Source organism: Macrotis lagotis, chromosome X, assembly GCF_037893015.1.
Source record: "Macrotis lagotis isolate mMagLag1 chromosome X, bilby.v1.9.chrom.fasta, whole genome shotgun sequence".
Lineage (NCBI taxonomy): Eukaryota > Metazoa > Chordata > Mammalia > Peramelemorphia > Peramelidae > Macrotis > Macrotis lagotis.
The window spans coordinates 81,766,798-81,794,720 of record NC_133666.1 but is presented as its reverse complement, the minus strand read 5'-3'; the positions used below and the strand labels follow the sequence as shown (position 1 = coordinate 81,794,720).

Genomic DNA, 27,923 nt, shown 5'->3' with positions numbered 1-27,923 from the left:
GGGAAAGTTTTGGGAAGGCAGATTTCAGTTCAACATCAGGAAGGGCTTTCTACCAACAAGTAGCCCAACAATGGACTGGGCAGTCTAATTTGGCCATTAAAACACAGTCAGGGATGCCAGCCTAGATGCCCTCTGAGGTCCCTTTCAATTCTGAGGCTCCATGACTGGTAGCATGCAAGCTACCCCATCCTCTGTAGACATCCTCCAACACCACCTGCATCTTAAAAATAAAGCAAGTTGTGTTTTGACTCTTCATCTCCAGTCTCTTGATTTGTATTTGAAGGGGACTTGTCTGACAAAGGCAATGACCTGTTTTGTGTGAGGGAGTGGGGAGTGAGATTCCAGGTGGGAAAAGAAGAGAGGCATTGGGGTACTCATAATGGAAAAGTCCTGTTTTACATTGGACAACATTTTCTTTTGGAGCAGCAAGAAATTACACCCCCTACTCCCCCAACCCAGTTGAGGCAATAAGGCAATGGGAACAAAAACTGCATTAGTGGAACAGAATTGGGCAGTGTTTCTCACACTCTGCTCCAAAACATTGACATGATTTGGGTTATGATCCTCTGCCTTTGAGGAAGAATCACATGGAGAAGCTCCAGAAGCAGGAAAAATGAAAGAAGATATAAGACTTTACCTTGAAAAGACAGGACTGAATCATAGCTCAATAATTGTTTCTAAATATTCAAAGGGCAATAATTAGCCCAAGTTTCATCTCCACTGCAAATTACCAAGAGAATGGAGGAACAATGACTTTCATGCTTTTCAGGAAAGGGAGCAGGGAGAAAGAGAGAAGTTAACTGCTTTTTCTTCAACCCAATTATTGAAACCTATACATTATTTCTGTCCCTGTCAAACTAATAGCTACTCAAGGAATAGAAAAGAGCAACAGGATACATAAAATAAAGGGTACAGAAGGGCTTAATGGATGAGGGAAGATACAGGATGTGGATGAGTGAAAAAAAAAAAACCCTGTTACCCAGTAACTAAACAGTAGCTAGTAAAATAGGCAAAAGAGATCCTCTGCTAAGTCTTTTACAGACTGGTATAATAGTGAATTAAGCCTCAGACCTGAGTTCAAATTTTGCCTCAGATACCCATAGTTATGTGCTGCCTCAGTACTAGATGGCCTCTAAAGACCCTTCTGGCTCTAAATCTCTGCTCCTCGGGTACTCAGTAGAGGACATAAAACAGCTTCAAGCTAAGTTATATTTGAGACATAGACTACCACATCAAGTCCCCAGTCTCTGCTGGAGGACCAATAATACAATCTTCCTTCTCCTAATCAAGATATTAGGAGTTTATAGCTCTAGTGTGGAAAATGACCCTAGGAATACTCAATTTTACAGAATTGGAAACTGAGGCCCAGGATGTTGAAGTGACATGTATATGATCAAGTATTAAGCAGCAGAGGCCAGACATAAACCCAGATCTTGTCTCTTTGTTCTGTGCTATTAATAAGATTTTCTTTAAAGATTTTATTTAGAGTTTTACAATTTTTCCCCTAATCTTACTTCCTTTCCCCCACCCCCCACAGAAGGCAATTTGTCCGTCTTTGCATTGTTTCCATGTTGTACACTGATCCAAATTGAATGTGATGAGAGAAATTATATCCTTAAGGAAGAAACAAAGTATGACACAGCAAGATCATACAATAAGGTAGCAGTTTCTTTTTTCTAAATTGAAGGGAACAGTCCTTGGACTTTGTTCTAACTCCAGACAGCCCCAAATTGTCCCTGATTGTTGCACTGCTGGAATGAGCAAGTCCATCAAGGTTGACCATCACCCCCATTTTGCTTTTAGGGTATAGTGGTTCTGCTTATCTCACTCAGTATCAGTTCATGCAAATTCCCCCAGGCTTCCCTGAATTCCCATCCTTCCTGGTTGCTAATAGAACAAGTGTTCCATGACATACATATACCACAGCTTGCTAAGTCATTCCCCAGTTGAAGGACATTTACTTGATTTCCAATTCTCTGCCACCACAAACAGGGCTGCTATGAATATTTTTGTACAAGTGATGTTTTTACCCTTTTTCATCTCTTTAGGGTATAGACCCAGGAGTGGTATTGCTGATCAGAGCATGCACATTTTTGTTGCCCTTTAGGCTAATTTCAAAATTTCTTTCCAGAAAGCTTGGATGAGTTGACAGCTCCACCAACAATATAAGTGTCCCAGATTTCCCACAACCTTTCCAACAATGATCATTATCCTTTCTGGTCATATTGGTTTCCTCATAGAAGCTTTAATGTGCATTTCTCTAATATGACAATCATAAATGATTTAAGCATCCTGAAGGAACTGGGTGGACCTAATTCCTATTCCTGAGGCTCTTTTTTTTGGGGGGGGGGAGGCAAGGCAGTGGGGTTAAATGATTTGGCCAAGGTCACATAGCTAATTATTAAGCATCTGAAGGTGAATCTGAACTCAGGTCCTTCCTCCTGACTACAGGCCCAGTGTTCAGTGCACTGAGCCACCTAGCTGCCCCGGACCTGTATAATCCTATTTTTATGCATTAAAAATTATATTGAAAAGGGACTAGACTGCCAAAGGGGTTCATGACACTTCTGAGATTCTTTCCATTTCTACCTGACTTTTGCCATAATTGGGCAGAGAAGCCTCAATTCCTGATCCCCACTGCACATAGTTCTGGCAAAAGTTGGGGAGGAATGCCAGAGGGTCAATAATTCAAGAGCTAGAATATCAGGGAAGCAACTCTACCTGAGCCCTGCCAGTCAATTCATCATCAGTTAGCAGGTTGGAAGACCACCTGGGGTCCTTAGTGATTCCCTCATTCTCACCATTGAGACCCCTTGGAACTGAGCAGAGGCTGGCCAGCTCCTTCAAATGGAAGGCAAAACCTTCATTTACTATTGCCTCCAGCTCTAAGAACTATAGCTCCTTCTCCAGCTGCTTTGCCATTCTGCCTCCCAAACTTACTTCAATCTGTCATTATTGGGATTTTAAGGAATAGTCCAAACTATATAAGGAGTTTCCCAAACTATTCCAGCTCACACCCTGTGCTGTTAGTGATGACATATCATGAGAAAAAGTTGACATAATTAGCAAATATAGAAATGAGTGGAAGCACATTTTAGCAGGAATTCATTTTCTAATTACTAGTGGTTGAACACCCCAGAAATTTAACTATCAGTGCATGCCCCATGGGCGCTTGTAGATTTATGTGAATGCTAGACTGCCAATACCTCCCAGGCCATTCTGAATTCCCCAACTCTAATCTCCCTTTGGTCTGAAGAGACTGGCTCTCTTCTCTAAACTGGTGTTTTAGTGCCCCTTAGGCTGTTTTCCCCCAGCCTCTACTCTGGCCAGAATGGATATTTGCATCTTGAAAGGTAGTTTCTAGTAGGGGTGTTTTAAAACTTGTTGCAACTGACATTAAAATTTCAGAGTGACCCTTTAGTTGTTAAAATTGTACTACACAATGGGTAGAATGGAAAGGTCAGCAGTGGTGGCAGGTGACAGGAAGCAGTTTGCCTACGGATAAGAGATCTTGGCTTCCTAGAGTACATAGCCAAGACCAGAAAACCTTTAACAGATACTACTCACTTTTGGCAACTCATGTGGGCAAAGGGATAGACAGAAGGGAACCAAAGTATTGCCAAAGATCAGTCCTGGACTGGAATCGAGTGATTTGAATGAACTGCCTAGGCAGATGGTGTCTGAGAATCTTCCTAATCCCATTTGGGGGTGGTTCTTGGCAAAGATACCACTTCCTTCTCCAGTTCATTTTACAAATAAGGAAACTGAGGCAAACAGGACAAAATGACATGCCTAGAGTTATATAGCTAGTGAAAAGCTGAGATTAGAATCGAACTCAGGTCCAGTCCTCAATTCACTTCAAACCTACCTAGCTGCCCTTTTAGGACTTTGGGTTCTGGACCATACCTTAAAGTCTAAGGATAACAGATTTCTGACCAGATAGAAAGCAAGGTATTTGACAATCTAATCAAAAAGGGTTTAAAACCAAAGAGGGAGAGGAACTGCCTCTAGACTCAAGTCTTTTCCCAGAATGACCACCAGCCCTGGAGTCAGGAGTTCAAATCCAGCACCAGACACTTATTACCTAGCTGTGTGGCCTTGGGCAAGCCACTTAAGCCCATTGACTTGCAAAAAAACTAAAACAAAATTGTACACAAAGAACTGTTGTTATCTTATGTGCTCAAGTGAGCAGACATAATCTCTAAATGACATTTGAAAATTCTGCAAAGTGGGTAAAGCACCATAACAAGACAGTAAACATCCCAATTTGAAAAATATGAATGGATCAAAAACTCCCAACTACTCATCACTGTAATTTAATTCTATTTCCTTTTTATTTTTTTAGGATTTTGCAAGGCAAATGGGGTTAAGTGGCTTGCCCAAGGCCACACAGCTAGGTAATTATTAAGTGTCAGACCAGATTTGAACCCAGGTACTCCTGACTCCATTATGCCACCTAGCTGCCCCTTGATTCTAATTCCTATGAGAATTGTCTAACATTTAAAAAATGTTAGTGGAAAAAAAAAAACCATACAAAAACCAAACAAAAATTAGTGAAATATCAAAGGGACCCATCTGTAGGAAAATATTTTTTGGCAACTTTTTGTAATAGCAAAAGACTATTCATTAATTTATACCTTAAAATATGACAAAAAGGCACAGGTTCAGAGAAAGCTGGGGGAGATGAGGATGAACTGAGGCAGTCAAATTGGCAGAATCAAAACAACTTGGATAACTGTCAATGAGCCAGAGGATTCAGTCACTCCTCTATGCTGCTACCTATTTCCTGAGGGGTGAGGTACAGAATAACACACTTAATTTGGGGACATAGAAAGACAATATTGGCAATGTTTCAGCCTTCTATTACAAGAGTTCTTTTAAACTGAGGCTGTCAATCAGGAGTATTCTTAATATTCTTGTGGCATATGTGGAATGGACAATAATTAGGGGGATTAGAACAGGTTGAATGCAGACTCAGGAGTGTTCAGTGTTATCTTGCAGGCTTCTAATGAAGTCTCCCATAAATCTACACATTCCCACATCCAGGTCATTTTTATCAATGACTCAGAAGGGCATACATATTATCAGTTTGGACAGGGCTTTGTCTGAATCCGGATTTGGGTAATCAGTCACAGGATACAGGAGTCAAGAAAATGAACCTAATCTTAGGTGGAGTATGCAGGAACAAGTACATGGTACCCTGGCTCTCCCCTGTCCTTTTGTCAGACCAAATCTGCGACACTTTGCTCAGTTCTGGGCAGCATCACCGTGTAAAATGGCCACTGAGAAGGCAGGAGAGCATCTAGAAGACAACCAGGATGATCATAGGCCTTGACTGCAGGTCCCCAGGTTCTGCTGAAGGAACTGGTGATGTTTAGCCTAGAAAAGAGAAGACTGGGAAGTGGAACATGATAGCCATGATCGTGAAAGGGCAAAAATCAGTAAGAAGCAAATCTAGGCTTGCTGTCAGGAAAAACTTCCAAAGGATGCCAGCTATTCAAAAATAAAACAGGCAGCTCAAAGGCCCAATCAGTCCTGCCTCCCTCTACCTCTCTCGACCTGGGGCCAAACTGATCTTGAAGCAGAAGTTGGATGACTACTGGTCAGCTAGGTTATACTGGAGATTCAACGAACAAGTCAAATACATGGGCCCAAATCAAAATAAAATGTCATTGGGAAACAATGACCACAGCAATTACAAATGCAGAATATACAGAATGCATGGCCTTCATTTCAACAGTGATGCCACTGATATGAGATAAAACTCAAATTTTTTGGTTTCCTTCTCTGTAAAATGGAATGGGCAAGATAACTAACTCAGGTGTCCTGAGAACATTACCACTACCTATCCTTGAAGGGAAGGCCATAGGAGAGTCTTTCAAAGCCTTATTATTGCATGATTTAGCTACTTGCATTTAGGGAAGAAAAACTGTCAGTGACCAGCAAGTCCTGAGTGCCTCCCCAAAGGCCTCTCTCTACCTTGGGCCCAGGGGGCCTTCAACAAGAAAAGGTACCAGTGGGTTGGTTGCTGGGTCCTTCACCTTGCAGGTCCAGCTTCAGTAATCTGTTCTACTCCCAACCTGCCTGGCTCCCCTGCTCTCTGATGTAACTGAAAAGTTCTGCTCAGAGGACTTCCCCCATTCTTGGAGTAGACTACACTTCCAAAGTCTGGCTAAGTCACTTCTTGCTATGGTACCATCTACTAAAGAGATGCAATGACAGTTTTTTCCAGTGACAAACCCTTTTATTTTGTAGGAAGAAAACCTTCTGTGCAGAGAAGCTCAATTCATTCAGCTCAGGCCTGAATGTTACTTTTAGCACTAAAGGCCATGTAATAGACCGCCATGCCAATCATTGCAGCCAGCACCTCCGTGGAGACCCAAGGCCCATTCCAGGCACCCTGAAAGAGATGAAGCAGACAACTAGGTCCAGAGTGGTAGCAGGGTGGCTGGGAGCCACCCCTCCTCTGATGGGGATGGGAAAATGCCCTTTTTGTCCTACCCATCTTCCCAAATACAGGTATACAAGGTCAGCTTTTGCATTTCACCTGAGATCCTCCTCCCTCTGACTTACCCGATGATCCACACTGACTGTAAATAAGGGTCTGATGGCAGAGACATCCTCATTGCTTCTCTGGGCCTAGAGTTAAGGAGGGAATAGCAGAGGGCCTGAGTACCTTGAATACCTCATCTCTAGAGAGAAGGCAAAATGTATGTGACAAAGGTCCCTGGGAGAGATGTCAAATATCTATTCTACAGGCAGGCCTCCAAAGTCTAAAGTGTGAAGGGAAGAAATGTCTAGTGTCTCTCCCAACCAAGCTTCCATATTTTTCTCTAATAATACACAATCTCCTTTTATCGTGTGTAAATAGAGCCCCCTAGTGGCCAGTATTTCATCTCCAGGAAGGGAAAGTTTTTGCCCATGCTTATGCTAGATTCCTTAATGCTCCCTCCCTGTGCCCAACAAGGACGGGAAGCCCTGCTCACCTTTCTCAGAAGACTGTAGGATTCTTCATCAAAGAACTTGACTTCATAAGTTCCAGAACGGGCATTCTTGTGCTCCAAGCTCCAAGATACCTATCATCATGAGGAACGAGCTCTAGCCAGAAATACCCTGACACTCTGTACTACCACCCTGAGACTTGGGAAACAAAAATGAACACAGCAACTACAAATGCAGAATATACAGAATGTATGGCCCTCATTTCAACTCGAGTTTGATCCCACTGATCTGAGGTAAAACTCAACTTTTTTTGGTTTCCTTCTCTGTAAAATGGAATAGGCAAGATAACTAACTCAGGTGTCCTGAGAACATGACTGCTATCTATCCTTGAAGGGAATGCAAATATGTCTTTTTCCAATCCATTTGACCCTCCAAATCTTACAGAGGCATGCTTGTCTTCTCATTATCAGCCCATGGACTTCTCCCTTTAAAAGCCCAGTCTCCCTGCTTACCTGATAACGTCCAACATCCTGGCCACGAGTCACTGGAAACTGTTTTCCGTTAACATCAGCATAGAGAGCTACATTCTAGGGAGTAACCAAGACAGGCAAAATGACACAAAGCCAAAGAACTACCCCCATGCTTTTGTGGGTATAGAATATAATATTTAACAGTTAATAGTATACTGTACCACCCACATCAGTGCTCATGGCCTTACAGGCAAAGGTCTGGCAATGGTTCGGGATGGTTAATTTCTCTGGCATGGAATTCACCATGAAGGGGCCCATGGAAAAGAGACCTTCCATAAATTGAAAACCATGCTAGTGAAGGAACTCTGAAAAATATTAGAGGTACAGGGTTCTGGCTTTTGGGGAAATCAATCTCTCAAATCTATTTCTTCCCAGCTCTACCCTCTAGGTTTTCAGTCCAGATGTGTAGTCTACCATTCAGAGTCATGGACTTTGGGAGGGATCATAGACCCTTTTGGCAATCTAATAAAGCAAATGGACTCCTCTTCTAATGTTACCTACATTCATAATCAAAGGAAATGCTAAATTTCAGATGGAGATGGGTAAAAATAAAGATAACATTTTTAATCCAGACCAATTTAATGGAATCTGTGAGGCCCTGGAGTCAGGAGTTTAAATCCGACCTCAGACACTTAATTACCTAGCTGTGTAACCTTGGGCAAATCATTTAACCCCATGGCCTTGCAAAAAAAAATATGTACCACAAATAACACCTCTGAAAAACTGCCATAGGTCCTCATGGGTATCTGACAGGCACTTAGCTACTCAAGGTAAATTTAACCTGAAATACACATAGAATCATGTTTTGCTTGGCTAGAAGATCCTTTCTATTCTACGTAGTACCCAATTTCTTTGAGAGGGAGGAGTGGTAGGTGTAGAAAGGGGGCTCAATAATTGCTGATTTCCTCTTATTTTTGAACAGAAATATAGTGAGGGCAAGAACAAAATATTGCCAAAGGCATTATATCAAAAGCCTAAGGCTTTTTTGAGTTTGTCAGAGCCTGGTTGGAGGTTTGCTGAGATGATTTAGTGTATTTAGGGAACATCTAGAATTAATCTGTGAGCCTATGAACTTAAAAGCATTTTGAATACAGGTTGAGGACTGTAAGCATCCTGACTTTTCTCTAGGAATAAATGTTTACATGTGACTTAGGCAAGAGGTAAGTCTAAAAGAGTTAGCTTTTGTGCCTAGCTCAAATGACTGAACAGAGGCCCATTTCTCAGAAAATCTAAATTAGGAAGGTCAAAGTTTTATCTAATTCAACCCACCAATGAGCAAAAATCTATTGGAATAGTCCCAAAGTATGCCTGCAGTAGGAGTTCTGCTTTTGAATAGCTTTTAAACATCAGAAAATTTTTCCTTCTGCTTAACTGAAATTTGCTTTTTTTGGTTAACCTCCACTCAATTCTAGTTCTCTGTAGGACTATATAAACTATGTCTAAGAGGGGCTCTAAGACTACTTAAAAATAGCTGTCTCTACTCCAAAGTCTTTCTTCAAGCTAAACAGTCCCAATTCATTCAACCATTTTTCATATGGTATGTGGTCTTATTGGGATTTCTTGGTCATACTAAGTGTTCTAGAAAAGTGAAACACAAATACTTAACTACATTTAAAAGCATCTAGTTTGGGGTGAAGTCATTTTTTTTAACTACCAAAAGATTATGGATGTGAAAGCTACTTATAAAAAGTTTCAGTACTCATGAATAGACACAAAGAATTAGTATCCCCAGAGTTGGGGAGTCTTACAAAAAGGTTCTTCCCAAGTTTGTTCCTCACCTGTGCTCCATTCTTACACATTAGAGAGATCTCAACAATGAAAACAGTCTCTGTGGAAATGACTGCATCAGACGTAGTATAGTAGGAAGGAGTAATCACAGGATCAGTGCAGGGCTCTGCTGTTTTAAGGGAATGGAGAGTATCAGGTTAAATTACATTAAGCAATATACAGTACATACATACTTGTACTTCACTGCGTGGAATACAGGGGTGCAATGGGGGAACAGAGTGGTGTTAGTACATAAGGTGTGGGGATGAATATCATTTGGACTAGACCTTGGTGATTGTTGAGACAGAAAAGAAAACGTCTCAAACGTCCTGTTCTACCCACTTCAGTGCCTAAGACCTACAGATAAGAAGGCCCGGCAATGGTTAGGGGTAGTCAATTTCTTTAGCATGGAATACACTATGAAAAACCCTGTTTTTGAAAGGCTTTTCATAAATCCAAAGCCATGCAACTTTTAAGCAATTACAGTGTAAAATGTTAATGCCTAAGTCGTGGTGCCTAAACTACAAGGTTGCCCTGGAAACAATGAGAATCTAGTGAAGGTTTCTGGACAATCAAATTAGGGGGAAGGGGGCTCCGGAAGAAGTGAAGGATCAGAGGAAAGGAGATCAATTACTGCTAATTGATTTTCAGGTATAGAGAAACTGTATCTACCTGTGGGAGCCTAGAGCTAGAGATGAAAGTGAACTTAGAAGCTACCTAGACAGAGGGGGAAACCTGAGGTCTAGAAACGAGCAAATCAATCAGTAATAAAGCACCTATAATTTTACAGATACTTGCTCAATGCTGGGGGTATTAAGAAAGGCAAAATACTACCTGGAACCGCCCCCCCCCCCGAAATTTGATAGGAGTGGGGCTTTGATATAGGAACCTGAAGGCCCGGGAAAGGGTTTTTTCCAGTCACTATTCCCTCAATATACGGGTACTAGACCCGAAGGAAATTCGGGGAGGGGCTTAAAAGTTCTCTTAGAGGCTGGCGCACAGCTCCCCCTCTCCCTCAAGTCCACGTAGTCAATTTCCCTGTATGCCAAGTGCGAACATTCACGTGCCACGGGACGGTTTACAAAGCTCCCCACCAAGTAGGTAAGATACAGGGAAGCCCGGGATCACGTGGTGTGCGTGGCTCACCTCGCTCCTTCCAGGACCTGGGACGGGCTACCCCCCACCCTGGCTGCAGGCGCGGCGCGAGGGGCTCCCGTCCCTTCCCCCTTCCCCATACCTGAGCAATCCGAGAGCGCGATGAGAAGAAACAGCAGGAAGAACCCGGATCGGCGGGCAGAGGACGGGGTGGGTGACAGAAAGGGAGACATTTCCTTACTCCAGCGAGGGTGGGAGAAAGAGAGCGGGAAGAACACAGTAGTCCAATTTAATCGCCGGAGGGTCGGGCCGGATGGAAGACGTAATCAGTCTTGTGAGCCAATCATCGGCAGGCCCTCCAGGGAACCTATGAGGATAGCTCGGCCGACACACAGTCCTGATACATCATATCCTTCCCCCCTCCCCCCGGTCTTTCTTCTCTCCTCCTCCTGCGGAGACCGATACTAGTACAAAATGGTGGCCGCGGCCGATCTCTTCCGGTGAGGACCGAGGTCGCACGGAAGAGTACGTCAGAATTGAGTTAGCCAACACGCACGCGCGTTTTTATGCTTCCCACTTTCGTTCTTAAGGCCTGGATACCGTCTTCCCCCGCCTACTTTTCAAATCTCGCGACAGTGGTGTGTGCTACAGAGGGGCCTCTCCAGAATTCACTTTCAACTATGGCGACTAAAGTGGTGACGGCTGCCAGCAGCACGGCGAAGGCCATCCTAAAGCTAGGAGCTATTAGCCGCCCTTGGGAGGTGAGAGGGATTCTGGGCCAACGGTGGGGGTGGAATACCGACCGAGGGGAGAACCACACTGACTGTCACCTCCCTAGGCAACCTCAACAACCTTAAAAGTGGCGAACGGGGCGGGGTAGGGCAAAAGGGAGGGACGAGTAACAGTTTTCCAGAGGAAACCTAATTTGTCTAGGGTCCGGAAGTGAGGGCGGGAATTCTCTCGAGATCTCAGGTTTGATTGGCTGAGGTGGGAGAGAAGGGTTGATTGACGTGCTTCATTGGCCATTTCCTGGACGTGATGGACAATTTTGATGAAATTCACCTTGAAGGTGGCCTGCATGGACTGAGGGATTGGTCCTCCGCGCCGGCCCCCAAGTCGCCGCGACCGTGGCCTTAGGTTCGGGAAGTGCTCAGACTCAGCGTTCCGTCGAGGGATCGCGGGCTGCCCCCTCTTTGCGTAGTAGTACGTAGAGTGCGCTGACCTTGGAGACAGGTCAGTCAGACAACACTTAAGCCACTGGGCTAAGCGCTAGGAACGTAGGACACTTCGATTTGGAACTTTCTCCAGGCCTTAATAGGCCCGTACTACACAGTTCTAAAGCTGCCTGGCAGTACAACTGACGCTCATGTTCTCTGCCCCCCCCCCCCCACACTGTTTAAAATGGGCTCACATTCAGCCACCCAGTTAACCCACTGGTTTCCCAAACCTTGAAAACCAATTCATACACACACTCCACGCTGCTCCTTAGCCTACATAGGAATCCACTAAGCCACACCATGTCCTTAGCTGGCACAGTTTTGGAAATTACAGCCAAATATGAAAAACAAAAATTAAGGACTAACTTCAGAAATAAAGAAATCAATGATTTCTTAATAGCTTAATGCCAAGACCTTTTTCAGACTTCTTGGTTCAAAGCTTTCCGCCTCCTCCTCCTGGATAAAATGTCAGTCACCTTTTTTGGGACTCTGCTGTCTCTGAGTTCTCTTTCTTTTTGTCAGAGTGCTACATCTCCGTTTCCTGAATCTCTCCCTCTTTTTTTTTCCTGCTTTGACACCCTTCCCTCCCTTTGAAGCTAATTCACATGCCGCCATGGCACTCAATACTTTCCCTTTATTCCTCTCCTCTCTCTGAAGCTCTTCCTAATGTTAGTAATCTTAATATTCTTGAATTTTGCCATGCTTCACTTTTTATGCATTCATGTATTAATTTACATTATAGTTATTTGAGTAGAGGTCATATAAATTCTAAGTAACATGAAGGCAAGATTTGTCTTGGCTATACTCAGTAAACCCAGTATTGAACACATTGACACAATGCTGTTCAATGAATATTGACTTCATTATTGGCTTTCTCCCTATTCAGTACCCTGACATGATTTCTTCCCCACTTTTTCCTTTTCCAGGCTCTTACAAAGAGGTAGTAACTCTTCTTTCTCACCAATGCCAACTTTTCTCCTTTGGCCCTGAATTCCACTCTGTCCATCCTACAACTCACTCCTCCTATCTTCACTCTTTCAGTAACGATTCTTCTCTCTGCTACTAAGTCAAAAAGTCCATGTCTCTCCTATCCTTAAAATTTCATTTGACCATACTTATCTCTTCTGATTACAAAAATCAACTGTTTCCACTTCTTCAGCTCCTATTAACCTCTATGACTTTCAGGCCACCATTTGCCTTTAGCATTGCATTGATATTCTTTCCTAAGAGATACGTTCAGAGGCTTTCACAAAAGGATTATAAACTTAATACTAAACGTCCATACAAGTATACCATTCTTTGCATACACTTCTATGTAGGTAAATTGTTTAATTAAAATGTAACTTTTCAATCAAAATTTAATTGGTATTCTCCATTTACTCAAATGTATGCAGTTCATATGTGTCCTCTGTTCTTCTGGTCCTGCCTTTTTTTTTCCTCTTTGCAGTATTTCCTAAACATTTTCAAATGTCTCCACAGACATCAGCAAAGGCTTCAAAGAGGAGAGGAATAAAATGTTGGCATTTGAATAAACTTCAAAGGTAGGGAAGGATGTCTAAGGAGAAGGAAAGAAGGAGATGCAGGCTTAAGGAACAGAATTGAGTGTCTGTGAATTGGTCAGAAAGGTTTAGGAAATCACTGGATTAACTGAATGACTGAATACCATCCTATTTTTAAAATGGCAGAAGAGTCTATGTTAATCAGACTATTAAAACAGAAGGAGTAAGGAAGAACCAAACTTCAGCTTTGGAGTTAGAAGACCTGTGTGAGCTCTGCTGCCTTCTTCCACTAAGACCTCAGAAATTCTCTCTGCTTCTCCAGTTCTCAGGTTGTCATTTGTAAAGTGAGAGGTTTGGACTAGTTCTTCATTTTCTAAATGCTATCAGCCTATTCTCAATGAAATATGTGAAGGATACATATCACTAAAAACCCTTTATAAATCAGAATGCTGTAGAAATGTGAGTGTTCTTACTGTTAACATTATTATTATTACAGATGACTGAGATATTCATTTAAGTAGCATTGATGGAACATCTGTTCCTCCTGGTACTGTGCTAGGAAACAGCAGAATAGAGGGCAGCATGGAGAGGCATAAAGAAAAATGAACAAACAGCATCTGGGTCTAGTACCAGGCAGCCCTTAGTGTGCATACATGTGCACACTAAGGAGGGCAGTGGGGAGAGATGGAACTGAATAAAAGAGCCAAGAGGGAGTGAATCCATAATGTAGGGATATAAAAGAAGCAAGCACAAGATCAAGAGGAACTCACTGTTACTCCCAGTACTTCTTAGTTTCTTCCTCTGTAAAATAGATTAATAATGTATACTAGAAATTGACAGAGACTTTGCAAATCTTAAAACCATTTGTGAATGTTAGCTCTTATTACCCAACTCACAAGGTTCTTAGAAGAATCTAATGAAGGAAGAGATGCAGGAGAACAAAAGGGAAGTGCCATTGCCATCCAGGACTGCAGCAAAGGACAAGAGATGGGGCTATGACAAAATAGTTTCACTAAAGAAGGAGGAAGAGACCCTTGACTGAGAGGGACAGAATAAGATGCCAGAGGAGACTTAGGAAAAGCTGTTTCAAACAGCTGCTGTCTGGGCTACCAAGTCAACTAGGGAAAAATCAAAGTGTTACATTTTCCTAGGGCCTTCCAAAGATCAGAGCAGCTGCAAAACTCAGAATTGAAACCATTGACACACTGATGCAAAATGTAGGAGCACAAGTGGCATTTTCTTTGTGTAGCTAATTCAGATACTGAGGAAGGCAGCAAAGTGAGGCTCAGACTAGACTAGATAGGGAACAGGCTTGATTCTGACGCTCAGCTCTGCTACCTCTCAACTTGCCTCTTCTGTAAAATAAGGGCATTTTAAGATGATTTCTAAAATTCTCCTTAGTTTTGCTATCCTGTGATTTAACTCCAAGCTTAGCTCAAGCCTCCTCAAATCTCCTCAGCTGCTAGGATTTCTCCATCCCCACATCATCTTGCTTTTCTCTTGTATTTTCTGTCTCTGTAGACTGGAAGCTCATTGAGAGCAAAGACTGCTTTGATTTTTGCCTTTGTATCTCCAGCACTGGGCCTATTGAATGCTTATTGATAAACTGCCATGAGCCCCAGGGGAGGCAAGGTAGAAGAGTGAATTGGATTTCAAGTTGGAGAACATGAATGTAAATCTGCTCGGATTTGGGGCAAGTCATTTATCTGTATCAGCCTCAGTTTCCTCAGCTGTAAAATGAGGGCATTGGATTTGAACAGTGCTTTTCATTGTTAAATTCTATAACCTTGGGTTAATTCTACAATGATAACAGCATGTGTATGCATGCATATGCATGTACTGTGTTGGGTTTACAAGGCACTTTTCCTCACATTGGTCCTGTGATGTAGGTCAGGTATGGTGATCCCCATTGGAAAATCAGGGGATGTTGTAACTTGCCAGGTAAGTGTCAGAGCCTGAATTCAAGACTAGAATACTTGACTCCAATGCACTGTGCTTTACTTTCTTTTTTTTTCTTTATTTAATATTTATTTATTCTCATTTTGTACAAATAATGTTTTTTATACATTAATATTCTTGTTTAAGAGTAAACAAAATACCCCCTCCTCCCAAAAAAATATAGACTTGCTTGAGCGATAAAGTAAAGGGGAGAGAAAAAAAAATTAAAATTAAAAAAAATAATAGTAATAATTGTAGGTATGGCCAGGGGGTGCAGTTGACGGAGCACCAGCCCTGGAGCCAGGAGCACCCGAGCCCATATCTGGCCCCATACACCCAACAATCACCCAATTATGTGACATGCAAGCCATCCCAACCCCACTGCCCTGCAAAAAAGAAAAAAAAGACCTAAAATAAAATAGTAATAATAGTAGGGGAGGCTGGGTGGTAGACAGAGCACTGGCCCTTGAGCCAGGAGCACCCTGGTCCAAATCTGGCCTCAGACACCCAAAGATCTCCCTGCTATGCGGCCCCAGGCAGACTACCCAGCCCCAATTGCCCTGCACCCCTCCCAAAATAATAATAATAATAAAAAATGCTTCAGTCTGTGTGCCAATACCACCAACTCTGTCGTAGGTGGATCACATTCTTTATGATGAGTCCATCACAAAAGTTACTTCCATATTTTTCCACAGTTACCATTGCTGATTCCAACTCCCTCCTTTCCTATTTCTCCACTACCAGGTAGTATATTTTCTCTCTCCTTTCACTGACTCTGCTGTAGGGTAGCTGAGTGGCGCAGCAGACAGATAGATCCCTGGTCCTGGGGCCAAGAGGCCCTGAGCCCCCATACCACCCTTTAGGCCCAGCATCCACCTGGCCCTATGGTCTCAGACAGGCCATCCAATCCCAGCCCCTAGCAAGAAGTAAAAAAGAAAATGTGTTATATCTGACCACTCTCCCCACATGGTCCATCCTCTCCTCCTTCATTCACATCCCCACCCCTTCCTCCTGTTCCCCCCCCCCCCGTCTTACTCCAGATGCCTATACCCCATTGAGTATATATGCTGTTTCCTCTCCTAGCCACCTCTGATGAGAGTGAAGTTTCCCTCATTCCCCCTTGTCTTCCCCCCTTCCATATCATTGCAATAGCTCATTGTAATAAAGAAAAATCTTATTATATGAAATATCTTGGCCTATTCCCCCTCTCCTTTTTCTTTCTCCCATTATATTTCCCTTTTTTCTATTGACTCCATTTTTACACTACATTATATCTTCAAATTCAGTTTTTTCCTTTGCTTCATCTATATAAGCTCCTTCTACCTGCTCTATTAACTGAGAAGGTTCATATGAGTATTATCAGTGTCATTTTTCTATACAGGAATACATGCAGTTCATCATCATTAAGTCCCTCATATTTTCCCCTTCTCCTTCAATTGCTATGCTTCGCCTGAGTCCTGTATTTGAAGATCAAACCTTCTGTTCAGCTCTGGCCATTCCAGCAGGAACATTTGAAATTCCCCTGGTTCATTGAAAGTCCATCTTTTTCCCTGGAAGAAGACATTCAGTTTTGCTGGGTAGTTGATTCTCGGTTGCATTCTAAGCTCTTTTGCCTTCCAGTATATTATATTCCAAGCCCTATGAGCTTTTAATGTAGTTGCTGCTAAGTCCTGTGAGATCCTGATTGCAGCTCCATGGTATTTGAATTGTGTCCTTCTGACTGCTTGTAACATTTTCTCTTTGACTTGGGAGTTCTGGAACTTGGCTATAATATTCCTAGGGGTTGGTTTTTTGGGATCTCTTTCTCGGGGGGGGGGGTTCAGTGGATCCTCTCCATTTCTATTTTGCCCTCTGCTTCTAGAATATCAGGGATATTTTCTTGTAGTAATTTTTTGAAAATGATGTCAAGGCACTTTTCCTGATTATGACTTTCAGGTATTCTAATAATTCTTTCCTAAATCTGTTTTCCATATCAGTTGTTTTTTCAGTGAGATGTTACACATTTTCTTCTAATTTTTCATTCTTTTGGTTTTGAAGTAATGAGTCCTCATTTCTCGTAAATTCATCAATCTCTCTGAGTTCTATTCTTTGTCTGAAGGATTTGTTTTCCTCAGAGCTTTGTTATCTCTTTTTCCATCTGACCAATTCTGCTTTTTAAAGCATTCTTCTCCTCAATAACTTTTTGAACTGTTATATCCATTTGACCTAAGCTGGTTTTTAGCATGCTATTTTCTTCAGCTTGACTAAGCTGCTGACTTCATTTTCATGTTTTTCCTGCATCTCTCTCATTTCTTTTCCCAGTTTTTCTTCTAACTCCCTCATTTGATTTTTTCTTTCTAGGTTTTTGCAAGGCAAACGGGGTTAAGTGGCTTGCTCAAGGCCACACAGCTAGGTAATTATTAAGTGTCTGAGACCAGATTTGAACCCAGGTACTCCTGACTCCAGGGCCAATGCTCCTCATTTGATTTTCAAAGTGTTTTTTGAGCTCTATCATAGCCTGAGCCCAATTTCTGTTTTTCTTGGAGTCTTTAGATGCAGGAGCTTGTGCTTCCTCATCTTCAGACTGAGTGTTTTGATCCTTCTTGGGCTCACAGGCAAAATGTTTCTCAATGATGTTCCTCTTGTTTTTCTGCTTGCTCATTTTCCCAGCCTTAGCCTGTTTTGGGGGTGCTTCCTGAGCTTTTGGGACACTCCCAACACTGTGCTTTACTTTTGACTATTCTTTAGTTTCATGGTACTTTGCTGAAATTTGGCACCCCACTTGACAGGGTTAAAGTTTTCCTATGTACAATCTATTGGTAGGGGGAGTGTGGTTTTTGGGGAGTAGTTTCTAATCCAGAAATAACTTCTGTGTGGTTTTGGATTGCAGTAGTTTTTATAAAGGGAAGACAAATGAAGAAATGTTTTATCTCTGTAGGTCATGGGATTGTGTTAGTGTGAGAGAAAACATTTTCCTGGAGTTTGAAATAGCCATTCCAGTCTTTCTGTGAAGCAGGTTAGCAACTTGTAAGGATAGCTTCCTGGTGTCTAAAGGGAAAGTCTCTAACTGGAATAATATCCTCTTTTGTACATTAAAAATAGTTCATTGGAAAGCTGACTTCATTAACCACTGGAATGTTCCCTAAAATGTTCTTTTTGCATGAAACCTTTGTAATCTCTACTTCCAAACCTTAGTCCCTGCCAGAAGACCTTTTCTTTGGGGACCATACGAGGGATGCTTGAAATCTTGTTGGAAAAGTAAGAGCTTCTTGTTTCAGAAATGTTTCTGGATTTGATTGACTTGAGCCATTGGTGAACAGTATAGCTCTGTATATAGTAAAATGCCCACTACTACTGCCTTCTGTGGGGGGTGGGGGGGAGGGAATCAAGATTAGGGGGGAAATTGTAAAACTCAAAATAAATAAAATCTTTGCCAAAAAAATGTCCACTACTATTCATGAACAATCCCAGTGAAAGTATTGTTGTTTTCGAGCTCCCGTGCCCTAGCTCAGCAAAGGACTTGCTGTACAATTGGCATATCATTGTTTGATCAAACAGCACTTACTGATTTGCTTACAGTATAGTTAGAGCTGTGTGTGCCCAAAGACCAGCAAGTGGCAAGTGGCACATACAATACCATGTAGTAGAGGGAGGGGAGAACCTGGGCATTCTGACTCTTACATAAATGGGCAAGCCACAACTCTGATTGAAGTCTGTCTGCCCTCTCATGCCTGGGGTGAGTGTGTTAGGACAAAATTGAGAGCACAGGGAAGAGGGGGTGAAATCAGAACCAGACCTAAACATAGAGGAGAACTGGTATCCATTTTGGTGAGCTGCAAAGCTCCTCTAGATCCTGAGGGCCTACCTTAGGGCATCTGTTTACTCTTATGTTGAACTAGAGGAGATCAGGCCAACGATTTCTAATCCTTTCTCTTGGGCCTTAGTTTGTCATGTGATTTGTTTTCCTGACCAATTAGCTCCCTAATTGCTCCTAATTGGCTTTACTTATCTTGGCATGACTTTTTTGTTTTCTGAACTGGGCTTGGGGACAGAAAAGACCAAGGGGAGGCTTATGTGGCTAACCTAAATGGAAAGGGTTTGTTGGCTTGTTAGGGGAACTAGTTCTATGGAAAAACCAAGAGAGCCCCTGGCCTGGTAGGTATTCTGTCCCTGGCATTGCATCTCCTCCCTCTCTGATTATAGGGAAAACAGGGAAACAGTATGTTGACCTGACAGAGCAGGGATATCTTGTCTCTTGGAGGCTGTTCTTATCCCAAAGAGAACAGGGCAGCCCTGCCCCCTGCTGTGCCTTGCCAACAATCCAGTTCCCTTCCAAGTCAGCATTCATTAAGTATGTGGCCAACCTTTCACTAGAGACCATACATAAAAAATGGCTATTTATTTAAAATAAATAATTTGTCCTAAAGGAAGAAATAATTTACTTTAAAGGAAAGAAAGGAAGGCAGCCATTGTTACCCTGCCACCTCCTAGATGACTAAGCTTCTTTGAGTTTCCAAATAGGGAAGAACACGTGGACTACTTATTTTGTGATGTGCTTGTGAAGAAAATGCTTTGTTACCCTTGAGATGCCATAGATATTGAAATTGATATGACACTGTTGACTCAGGACTGGGCCCATAGAGCAGCTCCTTTATCAAATCTCACACACAGCAAAAGCCCAGTGGGTTTGAGTAACTGGCTACCCAGAGACAGCAACTCTGCTAGTGATCTGGGGCAAGTCTCTCCCCCTCACTATAGAATGAGAAGGTCAGACTCCAAAGTCTCTGATTATCCCATTTGGTTACTTTAATTCAAGTTTGCTCTTTGTATCGAGTGCTTGCTGCCTCTTGGGAGTCAAGCCTTACACCCCAGCAACAATAAAAAGATAGTTTCAGCCAGCAGCTAATCAAGTGCTAGGTGTGGTACTAATTCTAGGGCTCCTAAGGAGGGAGGCCAAGCAAAACCCAAGCCCTGGGCCCCAATTCCTCTCCTAGAGAATGGCATGATAGGTAATGGAAGCTTGGGTCTGGTTTTTGTTTTCCAGGTTTTAGGTGCCCGGGAGGCCAGCTGGAGGGGCTTCTCCTCAGTAAGTGCCTGTCTTGCGTGTGTGCAAATTCTCCTTGCCTCAGTCCTTCTGGGTGCCTGCTGGGCTGTAGCCAGCCTCCCCCCTCCTACCCTTTACCCTCCCTCTTCCCTGCAGCACGCTTGACAGGAGCTTCCAGGAGGCAGCTTGAATCCCCTCTGGGTGGGCCCCCCTCCCGGGCTCATCTCTCGTCTGTCCCAGGCTGCCCCTCAGAGAGTCGCATGTTGCCTTGCCCTGCCCTGCCTCCTGCTGTGCAGGGCCAGCCAATGTTGAATGGGGAGGGGAGGAGAAGAGGGCCTGTGCCAGGGAGTGCCAGCCTTGATGAGCCCCCAGCCCCAGCCCAGGTGGTCCGCAGTAGCAGCCAGACCTCACAGGTTGATCTCTCTAACTTTTGCTGTTTTGTCTCTTCCCCTTTCACCCGTCCTTTTTTTTTTTTCTTTTCCTGTTCCTGGCACTAACAGCAAACAATTGTGAGTATTGTTTTTCCTGCTTCTGATTGGAAATAGATTGGGGTAGGCACAGGGTCCTGCCCACCATCACCAACCCTAGTCACCCCTGGGTTTGAAGGTTGACACATCTGTCCTTTTATTTGCCTTCCCCAAGTGCTCGGCCTGGCTTTTCTTCTCGTTCCCATTGTTTTCTCTTCAATGATAGAGGAGTCCAGGCAAGCACTTGACTCAGAATCCTCCCCTGTGAGGATATGATGGGTACTTTTGGCAGAGTGTCACCTCCACCCGTGAGAACGGAAGGGTATTCACAGATGGTTTGGGCATTCCCTACTGATGGGTTCTTGATCCTTGGGAAGGGTGGGGTGGGATAACTGCTTTGGATTTACTGTGGCTACAAGACCTTAATGCAAGTGCTAGAACTCTCCTGATTTCTTTCTAGCCTCTGTACCATCCATTCTCACTCAGGGCATGCTGGGCAAATACCATCTGCTATGGGATGGGTTCTGCATGGGTGACTCTTTCTCTTCTTACAGCCCAGGTCAGAGGTATGGTGCCTAACGCAAGAGATAGGGGGTAAGGAGTGAGGGTTGCTGGACGTCCCAAGATGTTCCCTTAACTGCCTTCTTTTCTGCAGCCTCCGTCTGCCAAGTATGGAGGCCGACATACTGTGACCATGATTCCTGGTGATGGCATTGGTCCTGAGCTCATGCTGCATGTCAAGTCTGTGTTCAGGTATGGTGCTGACTCTTCCCTCCTCACCCCTTTCCCTTCTCTCAGTGTTCCTACCCAGCCATACCCTCCTCACATTTAGCCTTGCTGCTTTGCATGGGTTCTAGAATGTTCAATCTGGCAGGGCCCTCAGAGGTCATCAAATCCAGTGAAGTTGGTGGGTAGCTGGAGAAACCAAGGCTGGGAAATGGTTGGTAACTTAGACCTCAGTCTAGAGGCTTCCAACTCCCAGGGGTCTGAAAAGCAGGGTTTATACAGAAGAAAACATTTTAGTAACAATCATTTCCTTTGGGCTCATGTCTACTGTGTATAAAATGTGTAACTTGGACTAGATGGGTTCTCCTAAGCCCCATAGGGAAGGTAAAGTTAACAGATGAGAACACTCGGCCAGAGGATTATTGAAAAGGGCCCTGCAAGAAATACCTGTGTGAAGATTGAACCATCTCTCTCCCTTTCTTTTTTTCTCCCTGAGCCCCCAGCCCCTAAATTAATCTGCCTTTGACTAAAACAGGAGTATTCCTGGTTGAATTTGGTTTAAAACAGGAGGCATCTGTTGATGAGTTGACTTGCTGTCTCCACCTTACCTCTCTGGCTCTGCTTGACACCTGCCCCAGAGGCCAGTACTGGGATTAGCACTTGGCTAATCCAAGGGCCAGTTTCATTTTGGAAAGCATTCTGGTTGTTCAGACTGTGATCTCTGCTTTACTGGTCTGGGAGTAAAAAGAGACCAGAGCCCTGTATTCATGAATATTGCACTGGTTGAAGAGGGGTCCAAAAGTACCCAAGAACCTTGTGAAGCAGAAGAAGGAGTATCAAGGGGGAATTTAGGAGAGCCTTGAGGCTTAGAGGGGCACTGACTTCCTAACATCAAATGGTCCCTTGGGGACTGGGTTCAGGCTCAGGATCATTGGAGCTTGGGAAATCGGGGGGGGGGGCTTCTACCCACCTCACACTCCTTTCTTTGTCCCAGACATGCCTGTGTGCCTGTGGATTTTGAAGAGGTGCAAGTGAGTTCTAATGCTGAGGAGGAAGACATCCGCAATGCCATCATGGCCATCCGACGCAATCGTGTAGCTTTGAAAGGTGAGCTGACTTCTCGGTTGAGAATTTACTTGAGGTGGGAGTGGGATGGGTGGAAATGAGGAAGATGAACCCCATCTCTTTCTTCTCCTTTTCCTTCTGTGAAGTGACTTGTCTGGGTCACACAGCTAAGACTGATTTGGGACCTCAGGTCCTTCTGACTCGAGGGCTACTGCTCCCTTCTAGTGGAGGAAGGGCAGTTAGGGAGTAATCTGAGAATCTCAAGAGTTGGAAGGGACCTTTGAGGTCATCTCGAGAATTGAAGCTTTGTGTGCCTCTAACCTAGAGCACAGGGCCTGGCACATAGGAGATATTGATCCTCTCAGGCAGTACAGGAATTGCCTTTTGTGAAAGGGAGGTCCCTGCCTGAGGAGGCAATCCATATTCCATTTTGAACACACCTGAAGCTGGAGTCTATGCCTTGTAACATTTAGTCTTTGCCTATATAAAGGCAGAGCTGTTATTTTGCAGGTTTCTCTACTCCTTTCCATGGTATAGTACTCAGAGCCCTACCTACTCTAGTCTTTCTTGTCTGAAGTTGAATGCAAAGGAAGTCTTCCCTTCCTTGTTTGGGATGGGATGTTTCTATTAATACAGCCTCAGATTTCATTCGTTTTATTGGCAGTCATATCACATTGACTCACACTGAGCGTGCAGGCAAAGAAAACCCCTAAGTCATAGGAACTGATGTCAAGCCACATCTATCTCATCCCATGCTTGGGGGCTGTTTTTGTTTGTTTGCTTGTTTAACCAAAGTTACAGTTTTCCGTTGATTGCTTTAAAACTATTATCTTGTTAGCACTGGTACTGCTTGTTGGGATTGTGGTATTCCTCATGTTCTCAGGGATCCTGAGACCTGTGCCCTTGGAAACAACAAGGCCAGGAGCTAAATGGGAAGGAATGCCCATGAGAAAGGGAGGCTGATAGTTTCACTGTCACTTATGCAGAAACATTTTTCTCCTCCCTGCTTTGAGAGAGACAGACAGACAGATGTTTCAGAGTTTAACCTTTAGCTTTCAGGTAGAAATAGCATTTGGCTCCACTGGTAGCTTCTTCTGTGTCTCCTTTACCCAAGTTGACTCTCTTTCTTGTAATTCCTAGGAAACATTGAAACCAACCACAATCTGCCACCATCTTATAAGTCCCGTAACAACATTCTCCGGTAAGAGGCAGCATCATGTTAGTGGGTATGGGGAAAATATTGGCAGTTTCCTGCTGGGTGTATATGAAGCCTGTCTTCCCTCTCCCTTCATCTCCAGCACCAGCTTAGACCTCTATGCCAATGTGATTCACTGTAAGAGCCTGCCAGGCGTGGTGACTCGCCACAAAGACATAGACATCCTCATTGTTAGGGAAAATACAGAGGGAGAATACAGCAGCCTGGAACATGAGGTGAGACCTCTTCCTTCCCAGCCATTCTTTTCCTCCCCAGCTAGGACCATGATGAAGCCAGATTCAGCTGCACTGTCCTTAGGGCTCTCCTTGGTTTTGGGAAATTACTCCTACATGTGAACTCCATCCAGGTGTTAGCTGAAAGTCCCTGATGAGAGCACTGTTGAAGTGTTTAAATGAAAATTTTCTTGTATAAATGAAACCTATATAGCCAAGAATAGAAGGAATGGAGAAAACTGGGGGAGATCTTTCATGGACTATTTCTCAGGATGTGATTGGGTTGAAATACTACTGTGGTGTAGGGAGTGATGAGCTAATAGATTTAGGAAAGCATGCAAAGACTTGGACTGATGAAGGAAGGTTCTATCAACCTCCAGAGAAAGAGATGAGTGGTAGCAATATGCATAGTATGGATTTACATATATGAGTATGAGTATATATGTGTATGTTTATAGATATTTCTCTGTGTGTATGTATGCATATGTGCTTAATTGTAGTCTTCTTTGGGGGGGGGATTAAAGTAAAAAATGTGCAACAGAGAACAAAAGAAAACCAACAAGGAAGCAAAGAAAAGCATCTTTGAAACAAAGGATATTATTTATTATAGAGGTTTTATAGACATGGAAAATGTATTGTTTTATATTGAATCTTATCTTCTACTGTGTACATGGCAAGGTTTGTTTTTTCTTATTTTGCATTTAAGATTAAAAATAAAGAAAAATGGGGGCAGCTAAGTGGCACAGTGGATAGAGTACCAGCCCTGGAGTCAGGAGGACCTGAGTTCAAATCCAGCTTCAGACACTTAATAATTGCCTAGCTTTTTGACCTTGGGCAAGTCGCTTAACCTTGTTACCTTAATAAATAAAATTTTTTAAAAAATAAAGAAAAATGTTTAAAAATAATAATAATAATTAGGAACAGCTAGATCTCCTGACTGCCCTTCTTCCATTTAGGGCCATTTCATTGCAGGGCTGAAGTCATACAGGGAGTTGGCTCTGTACAGATCACCACAAGGCCATGGGAATTGCTCCTCTTTGAGCCTGGAACAGCCTTAAATTGGTCCCCTGAGATGTTGGTAGCCAGCTGTAAGAAGAATGGGGTAGGGTGTCAGGCTAGGGAGTAAGAACTTTCTGGAGTCCTCTAAGCCATCCCTAAGGGAAATTCTTAGTGGCCTGAAATGGGGTGTCCTCCAGGTGTGGATATGTGTTTGTGTGTGTGTGTATAGACATATGCAGTTAGGTGAGTCTTAGGTGAGCCAGTAAAATGAGGGCTACTGAAGCTCTGGTTTTGCTTTTTCCCCTAGACTAGGCTCCCCGCAATTAAAGCCTCTATTTTCTCTTTCTTGTGGGAGGGTGTGGCCAGCCCTTAAATTGTTATTTGAAGTAGATGAGTTCATTGCCTACTAAAGAACTTCCCAAGGGAAGAAGAATAACCCCTACCCTTTTGCCCCCACAGAGCGTTTCAGGTGTGGTGGAGAGCTTGAAGATCATCACCAAGGCCAAGTCCCTGCGCATTGCTGAGTATGCTTTCCGCCTGGCCCAGGAAACTGGGCGCAAGAAAGTGACCGCCGTGCACAAGGCCAACATCATGTAGGGATGGGAGGACAGGGAAGGGGGACTGATGACAACTGATACATATACTACCTTCTCTTCTCCACTCCCCGCCCCCCATATGATTCCTGTCATGCTATTTCTCCCTACCTCTCCACCCCTTTCTCCCAAATCCAATGCCTTTCCCCTGATCCAGACCATAGGACCCACTGAAAGATCCAATCCAACCTCCTCATTTTACAGATGGGGAAACTGAGTCCCAGAGAGGGAAAGGGATTGCTCAAGGTCATACAGCAAGCTGGTTGCAGAACCAGGACTAGACTTCAGGTCTCCTGTTCCAATCCTGTGTGCTTTTCATCACTCTATACCACTTCAGAGAATGTTATAGTTCTTATTATCAACTAAGCTTTCTGTCCATCTTGTAGGAAACTGGGAGATGGCCTCTTTCTCCAGTGCTGTAAGGAGGTAGCTGCAGGCTATCCTAATATCACTTTTGAGAATATGATCGTGGACAACACCACAATGCAGGTACTTGGCTCCTGGACTCCAGGAGTCTGCCCTAATTTCTGACTGGTCCCAGGACCCAGGGTTATACAACAACTCTAGTTTAATGACTCTCTGAACTATTGACAATAAACCCCTTAATCCTTCCGAAGCAAATAAACCATCAGTCATAGCCCTTGAATTGCAGAGTTGGAAAAGGCCAAAGGAACCGTGTTAGTGTTCAACTCCTTGGTTCTATATATGTGACTGCTGAAGCCCAGAGAGCCACCAACCAACCGTGATGTAGCAAAGTGCTCTGGAAGGCTGCTCTGGCTTGGGCCTGACCTGACTTGTAGGAAAGCACTCAGTTGAACTTAGATGAACTTTGCCAGCTCTGCCATGTTCTGATTTTTCTGATTTGAAGGTTGAAAAAGCCAGACCCAAACTCTAGAACTGTGAACCAGCTTTTTCAATTAAACCATGATGATTTTGATTGAGCTTTGGGTTGGTTCACTTTGACATTTGAGTGTGTATTTTGTTTTTTAGAATTTTGAATGCTATATTTTAGTAATTACGGGCCTAGGAAGGAAGGAGGAATTGAACTTTCCTGTTTCCCCTCTTTTGCCAAGGGAAAAGTCATTTTCCACAATGACTATATCCTTCCCTTGCTTGCTGTTGTCCGTCCCTTGAAGTTTGATTTTTGTGTCTCTTTTGCTTTCCCTTGTTAAGTCTCCCTGAGAACATCCAGGACCTCTCTGTTTGGTTTCAGGGGTTTTTATGTATATTGTGGATTAAATATATGTAGCCTGAGTCCTGTGCATTTCTCTCTGACCCAAACTCTCTGTCTACAGCTAGTATCTCGGCCCCAACAGTTTGATGTTATGGTAATGCCCAATCTTTATGGCAACATTGTCAATAATGTCTGTGCTGGCCTAGTTGGAGGCCCAGGCCTTGTGGCTGGAGCAAATTATGGACATGTATATGCAGTGTTTGAGACGGTGAGTGGTTATGTTTGAATTGGGAGAAAAGAAACTAGAATTGTTATCTTCCCAAAGCCGCCATACATCCCTTGTCCCTCTCCTCTTTCAGGCAACTCGAAACACAGGCAAAAGCATCGCCAATAGGAACATTGCTAACCCTACAGCCACCCTGTTGGCCAGCTGCATGATGCTGGACCATCTGAAGTAAGTTGGTCTCGTGTTTTGGACTTTTTGTCTTTTCATGTTGGTGATAGGTGGGGTAGAGCACTCGAGTGTCTTGTTTCCCCTCTATCTTGGTGCCTGTGGACCACTCAAAACTTCTGATCCCTCTCCATCCTTTGTTCCTCTTTCTCAGGCTCCACTCATATGCCACCTCCATCCGGAAGGCTGTCTTGACATCGATGGACAATGAAAACGTGAGGCTTAGCTCTCCTGCCCCAAGCTCCTACTCCCTACTCCCTACCCACTGTGCTCCCAGAGAGAGGGGACTAAGGTTCTGGTTCTGGGGCAAACATTTTTGAAGCTTGGTATTCTGTCTTTAATCTTTTGCTTTTAAATTAAAGGACTGTGACTTGAATGCCTTCCACCAGGTTTCTGTATGGTTCTCTTCCTGAATCAGACATATAAAGCCTGGCTAGTTCTGAAGCCCATTTTCAGACATCTTTCCCATATAAACTCCCTTAGTGCTGAGAACCCAGCAGTTTGGGCCTCTTGATTCATTGATGGCAAGGGGTGGGGGGGAAACAGTGGTACTTGGGGTCATTCCTTGCTCATTAGTTTCTGTTCCTAGATGCACACCCCAGACATTGGAGGCCAAGGCACCACCTCTGAAGCTATCCAGGACATTATCCGTCACATCAGAATCATCAATGGCCAGGCCACTGAGGTCTAGCCCTCAGAGCCCTGCTGGACAAGCTCTTCCCGTCCACACCTCCCTCCAGCTGTACTGCTTATTTATTGGCTCTTTGATACCTGCTTGGCAAACAGAAAACTGAGTCTAGGGGGAGGAACTCCTCTTCCTTGATCACAAGTGTGCATTCTTTTTTCCCTTGCTTCTTAGCTTATAAAATAAATGTGTTCCCTTTAATCTCATCTGTAGTGTTTCTGTTTGAACCTGCTACTAAGAGGACCCTCACACTCATTCTTTACCACCCCACCTTTATGTTGTCTGTCATGTTTTTTAGTAAAGGCTGAGTGAATGGGGGGGAGG

General features: G+C 43.6%; 2 protein-coding genes and 2 non-coding genes across 8 annotated transcripts; 1 reads left to right on the top strand and 3 right to left on the bottom strand.

Annotated features, from left to right (window-relative positions):
* Positions 1-1,279: 1,279 nt before the first annotated feature.
* SSR4 (signal sequence receptor subunit 4) lies at positions 1,280-10,808 on the bottom strand. Of its 2 annotated transcripts, none has more exons than XM_074207513.1 (6): positions 10,477-10,808; positions 9,251-9,366; positions 7,455-7,529; positions 6,987-7,076; positions 6,574-6,639; positions 1,280-6,400 (listed from the first exon to the last, which is right to left on the bottom strand). In XM_074207513.1, exons 1-6 carry the CDS (start codon positions 10,565-10,567, stop codon positions 6,296-6,298), a joined length of 543 nt encoding a protein of 180 aa, XP_074063614.1. In that variant the 5' UTR covers positions 10,568-10,808; the 3' UTR covers positions 1,280-6,295. The 2 variants fall into 2 exon arrangements, with proteins under 2 accessions (XP_074063614.1, XP_074063613.1); XM_074207512.1 differs by having other exon boundaries at positions 1,283-6,400; positions 9,251-9,369.
* On the bottom strand, positions 7,626-7,764 carry LOC141503821 (small nucleolar RNA SNORA42/SNORA80 family). Its single transcript, XR_012473123.1, has one exon. It is a non-coding gene; the product is annotated as a small nucleolar RNA SNORA42/SNORA80 family (small nucleolar RNA).
* LOC141503819 (small nucleolar RNA SNORA42/SNORA80 family) lies at positions 9,567-9,706 on the bottom strand. Its single transcript, XR_012473122.1, has one exon. It is a non-coding gene; the product is annotated as a small nucleolar RNA SNORA42/SNORA80 family (small nucleolar RNA).
* IDH3G (isocitrate dehydrogenase (NAD(+)) 3 non-catalytic subunit gamma) lies at positions 10,788-27,800 on the top strand. 4 transcript variants are annotated; one of them, XM_074207508.1, is made up of 13 exons: positions 10,788-11,095; positions 20,012-20,053; positions 20,512-20,520; positions 21,134-21,231; positions 22,199-22,311; positions 23,410-23,470; positions 23,568-23,700; positions 25,156-25,289; positions 25,676-25,778; positions 26,585-26,731; positions 26,823-26,917; positions 27,069-27,129; positions 27,504-27,800. In XM_074207508.1, exons 1-13 carry the CDS (start codon positions 10,901-10,903, stop codon positions 27,603-27,605), a joined length of 1,293 nt encoding a protein of 430 aa, XP_074063609.1. In that variant the 5' UTR covers positions 10,788-10,900; the 3' UTR covers positions 27,606-27,800. The 4 variants fall into 4 exon arrangements, with proteins under 4 accessions (XP_074063609.1, XP_074063610.1, XP_074063611.1 ...); XM_074207509.1 differs by lacking the exon at positions 20,512-20,520 and having other exon boundaries at positions 10,789-11,095; XM_074207510.1 differs by lacking the exons at positions 20,012-20,053; positions 20,512-20,520 and having other exon boundaries at positions 10,789-11,095.
* The last annotated feature ends 123 nt before the right edge of the window (positions 27,801-27,923 follow it).